Below are 5,901 nucleotides of genomic sequence, written 5' to 3' on the forward strand. Positions count from 1 at the left end.
ATCAAGACGCAAGAGAGTTCAAGGAGTTGAAAAAATGAATCCTTGAACTCCTTGATCTCTCTTGGATACTGATGATGAATCACAGAGTGTGATTCAAAACATTCATGGTAAAAAATTTCCAACACAATCAAATCCAGAAACTGCATACAAGACTGAGGTCACTTAAAGAAGGGCAAGAAGGTGAAGTTCAAATTTCTTGCAACTTCTCTCTTTTTAGTGAACAAGAATTTCATTCCAATGATTTGTTGGAGTCTTGGGATTATGATCAGCGACAACAAATGATCCCGAATTAGTTTTAAGAACCAAAAAATCCCGCGACATGCATGCAGAGAGACCAAGTTAAGCCCTCCAAGGAAGAGACATTGCTAGATGGACACAATGTTGTTTTCATCCCGAACTAGTGCTTGAAGGGAACAATTGATGATTTCCTATGTGGAGTTGTAGATGAAGATGCTCATACTTTTAAAATGAAAATCAATCATAATTCAAGAAACATGGAAAAACGTATGGATAGTAATGCATCTATATTTTCTCTTCTCCCTGAAGATGAGTCCTTTACCTTTGAAATTTGTGAAGAAGACCTAAAAGAAGAAGATACTTTTGAAAGTGCTAAAAGATCTAATTTATAGATCATGACTCATACATGTAAGATTTTATTTTTGGTAAAAATGATGAAATTGATGTAGAAGGAGTAAGAATGCCAAATCCTTGCACTTTGTCTTCACAAGAGGAAGCAATTTGTTCTTCCATTTCTAAAAATTCATGTCCTAAGGAAGATATTGCACTAGTCCATATGGTTTCATTTCATTTTCCTATTGCTTGTTATTTCGGCATTGAAAAAATTGATAACGTAATGGTTGCGCTTGATCAAGATAGAGGCAAATCTTTCCGTCATTCTGTCATTTCCCCTAGCGATAAATTCTTCCAATTTAGGGCTGGATAAATTCCTCTTTTCAGATTTGTACATGATGATGAAATTATTAGTGAATATACTAATCAGCTAACTTGATACAGTGGTGATGCACTTTCGCAATTTCAAAGAGTCCACAAAGGAGAATGGCCTTTTGGTCACAAGCCCTCCCTTTGGAGAATTTTACTACCTACTAGTCAGAGGATTGATTGAAGGATGCTCTAATTCTATCCTTAACTCACTTAAGATTTCCAAATTTTATTAATGTTTATTATTACAATAATCAAATATTAGATGGCAAATTTTATTTCTCTTTCATAATATATTATCTTATTCAAAACCTTTATCTTCATATTCCACTTTTAATGCATATTTATTTAGATTCTCTTACACCAATCCTATCATCAACATTACTAAAATCATAAAATACTAACAATTTAAATCTTGCATAATTTGTCTTCTCTTTAAATGATTAAAAAATAAAAGAAAAAGAAAAGTGTGTATGAGAACCAAGGCGCCTGGAATTTCAAGCAGTCGGTATGATCTCCAAAGTTACCTTCCCCGCGTACAATGCACGTCGTTAACACATCGTCCAAAACGCGGTTACTTTCATTACAAGCGACTTCCCTAGGGCTATATATACACTGTATATCTCCCAATAGCCATCAGATCACTTATCTCCTCATAGTCATCAGATCACTTGTTTGGAATAGTTTCCTGAAATTGTTTCTGCCTTTGCTTGGATTTGTAGCAGTTGTTGTGTATATATCCATATTTTTCATTTGCAGGATGTCTAAGGAGCAACATCGTCATCTGTTTCACCACAAGAAAGAGGAGGTGAGCGCAGAGTATGGTGGTGAAGCTATGTATGAAAAGGCGAGAAAGGAGGAAAAACACCACAAGCATTTGCAGCATGTTGCCGAACTAGGCGCTGTGGCCGCTGGAGGATTTGCACTGGTATTTTACTTTATTTGCTAGATATATGCACTGAATATATGCTAAATCTGTTGCCTTTAGGTTTTGAAATTTTAAATTGAAGGACGTCGATTCTACTGAATATATGTTAAAACTACTGTTTTGGATTAGAGTTACAAGATTGAAGGATGTTGTCTAAAAATTTTGATTTCACCATTTCGAATCATAGATGAAGGGTTTTTATTCTAGTTAAAAACATATTTTTGTTTAAATTTATGTGTTTCGATAAATATACACTGAATATATGTTTAAAGTATTGTTTTTAGGGTTTGAAACTAAAAATTAAAGGTGTCCATTTTACTGAATTTATATATTGCTTGTGTGATGTGATAGTATGAGAAGCACCAAGCAAAGAAAGATCCAGAGAATGCACACAGGCACAAGATAAAGGAGGAGATTGCTGCAGCTGCTGCTGTGGGGAGTGGTGGATTTGCATTCCATGAACACCATGAGAAGAAGAGAGACAAGAAAGAAGCTGGTGGCAAGAAGCATCACCATCTCTTTTAACAATAAGTCTATTACAGAAATAGAAATAGATTATGTTTGTTTAAGTATAGGAGTACCTTGGGATTCTGTATTCAGGCATTAGGCTATTTTGAAGATGATTCATATAGTGAGTATAGACTTTGTAAGCCATTTACAGACAGTGGGAACCAGTCTTGGAATTTAGAATTCCCCACCAAAAACATTGACAGTTGAAAATGTTTAGTACTTGTATTTCATATTTTATTTATTCATGTTAAAATTTAGTGCATCAAATCAAATATATGTATTTTTTAATGAATTATTTACATAATAATTTAGAGTAAATGATGTATACAAATAATTAAACACAATTATCAAGTTAATCTTACAGTTTGGTTTATAAAAATTGAAATATTATTTTTTAAAATAAAATGTAATGTATGAGGATATTTAAATTTGAGAATAATGATACAATTGTTGTTGATATCATGTATGATTTAATCGTTAGGACACGCAAAATTGATGTTCATGAATGCAATAAAGATAAAATATTTTCAGATTTATATGTGATTCAATCTAAAGCTTTTTGGGTTTGAGCTCAAGAAATGCATGTCCAATCTGAAGCGTAGATCTTATTTGTAACTTGTAAAGAATGATATGGAAAAGATTCAGAACATAGAACTTTTCACCTTTGCCTTCTTTATGTTTGACTTCGTCAAGCTAGTGTTTACAAACAACTTAGAGGAGATTGTTGGATTACTAAGTTTAAGTTCTCTTATGTCAACCCCAATTATGGATTGATTTCATGGTTCTATGATGGTATAAATTACGGTCTCTGTAATTCCTTTTGATTTTTTTTTTCTTATTTTATGATCTTTGAACACCTTATTTAGCCTTGTTTCATCATTATCTCTTTCTATTGTCCTTTCTCACATATTTTATCCACTTCCCATATATTTCTTAGCCCTTAAGTTTCCATGTTGTTACCTTTCCTTTTCCTGGAATGTTAGCCAAAAATTATAAATATCTTCCCCTTTCTCTCATTTTACAAAAATATGTTATCATTTTCCTTTTATTTCTTATTTTGGAACAAACTATTTTCTTGCATTAACATTTTTTGAAGAATATATTTATGAAGTAATGTTGTGGCTTTTACATACAAATCTCTACAATAGTTATTGAAGTCTTGTGAAATATGTCCCAAGTGTTTTTCTCTCCTTTGATCCTTATTTTCCCTAGATTCTACTATCGTGGCATATTTCCCCTTCAATTTACATAAGGTCTCACATAATTCTACCTTCTTTTTTTTCACTCTCCTCCTCCTCCTCACATTTCTCTCAATTCTCTATATATTATCCATCTTTGTTTCCATTAGAATACTTTTTTCTCTCTCATCATGTCTCATTCCATTACCTAGTTTATTGTTTCCCTTTTTATATCTAATTAATGTTTCATTTATTTGCTTTGAGTTGCATGATTTTCATAGTGTGGACACCCTAATTCTACCCTTCTAATGTTGTCATTTTCTTATTATCATTTATTACTCTTACATACAATGAATTGAAATCACCATATTGTGTCCTAATTGCACCAATTTGATTAATTTATCAATTATTCCCACCTTCCATAATTAATTAATTAGCTTATCATTTAATCCATGGATACATAATTAATTAGAATAGATACATGTTAATTATTGTCACCCATATTTTACTTTATATCATCACATGCCAACTTAGTTGACTAATGAATCAATCATGTTAACTCTAAATTAAATTAGTTGTCTTATAAATCAAGTTAGTTAACTATTCAATCAAAACTAGTTGACTAATCAATTAAGTTAGTTAACTATCCAACCAAAATAATTCACAAATCAACCAAGCTAGTTAATTGGTTAATCATATTAGTTAACTAATTACTCAAGTTAATTATCTAATTAGTCAAAATTAACTATGTATTTAAATTAATGAACTAATCAATCAAATTAGTCTTGTGTCTCCAAATTTGATCAAATTACTTTTTGACCACTCATTTCCTCATCTATAGATATTAAACCTTCATTTTATTCCTTTCTTCCTTACACACTATAGATTTTTTTTCATACATTCGTATTCTTATTTTCATAGCATATGATTTATGTTTGAATATTGACAATGGGTTTTACTAATGTAGAAAACCCTTTAACTATTCTCTTTTGTAGGGTTTCCTCTATTGATTTATGTTTGTATCTAATTTATGAAGTGTCCTGTGTAGATGCAACAAAGGTGTTAGAAAGGAAACATCTTTAAAATCACATTGTAGAGGTTGACTACAAATGTTAGCAATTTCTACACACAATTCTAATCCTAAGTGAATAATAATCCATAGGCACCTTTCTTTGTTTTAGGTGACCTTAAAATTATATTATATACTTCTCCAAATTTCACAAGTTGCTTCTCTCAAGTGTTTGCAACATAGTTTGACATGTATAGTTTGATGAGGATCAAGGTAAGAAAGCTTGTAGTATCAACTTCATTATGTAATTACAAATATGAATTATGAAAGTGATTGCAACATTCAACAATAATATAAGATCAATATACCAAAAGGACATCTAATTTACATGGAGAAACCCTTTCTAGAAAAAAACTTCACTAGAGAAAGAGGGAAGGTATATTGTTACTCTTAAAAAGAGAGAATACTACAATAATACACTTCACAACTCAAATTAAACTTGAACTCGCATAGAAGCCTTCAAGACATTTATGAGGAAACAACTATGTCATGGCTCCAATTTATAACAAATTGAGAGAGGGAAAACCACTTTTATTTCCCATAACAAGAGGCAATAAATCACTTTTGAAAACCATGCCTAGGAAAGTGAACAACCTATAGACATAAAATTATAATTACCTTCAAATAACTCCAACATGGGTGTCTAACTCATAGCCACTCAAACCTTTGGCCTTTTTAATTCTTCGTAACTCTCGATGACACTTTGAACTTCCCAACATACACCTTTTCTCTTGCCAATATTTGGTACCCAATGCATGAACCTTCATATCCCAATGTGGATGCCCAAAGGGGAGTAATTTTTCCATTTTAATTTATCCTTTATCATCTTTACATGTCAAGCTCTTGAAAATAAAATTACAATTATGTATAAAGTACAAATATTTAATATTTTTCTCTCATGTCCTAGGGAACACTTTCCAATGAACATGAAGACATATGAATGGAATTGGATTGCAATGTTAATGTCACCTTATCCTAAAATTCTAGTTGACATTATACATTATAATTACATCCAAGAGATACATAAATAAAATCAACTATATAGTGATTTAAGGCACATGGCCTTCTTGCACCAAGAGAAATTTTACATGACGAATGGATTCATAAGAGAATATGCAACTTGCAAAAATATCCAAAGTATCAACCTTCTCTATCAATACCTTACCATTCTCAACCATTTCTTATACAAAGTGATATTGAACCTCAACATTCTTAGAATGAGAATGATACATGAGATTCTTGGGCAAACAAATAGTGCTCTAACTATCACATCCAAT

At 31.5% G+C, this 5,901-nt stretch overlaps 1 protein-coding gene across 1 annotated transcript; it reads left to right on the forward strand.

Annotated features, from left to right (window-relative positions):
• The first annotated feature begins 1,564 nt into the window (after positions 1–1,564).
• On the forward strand, positions 1,565–2,665 carry LOC131074839 (abscisic stress-ripening protein 5-like). Its single transcript, XM_058011551.2, has 2 exons — positions 1,565–1,867; positions 2,219–2,665. Exons 1-2 carry the CDS (start codon positions 1,700–1,702, stop codon positions 2,390–2,392), a joined length of 342 nt encoding a protein of 113 aa, XP_057867534.2. The 5' UTR covers positions 1,565–1,699; the 3' UTR covers positions 2,393–2,665.
• Positions 2,666–5,901: the final 3,236 nt, after the last annotated feature.

The sequence above is a fragment of the Cryptomeria japonica genome, chromosome 7 (assembly GCF_030272615.1).
Source record: "Cryptomeria japonica chromosome 7, Sugi_1.0, whole genome shotgun sequence".
NCBI classification, from domain to species: Eukaryota; Viridiplantae; Streptophyta; class Pinopsida; order Cupressales; family Cupressaceae; genus Cryptomeria; species Cryptomeria japonica.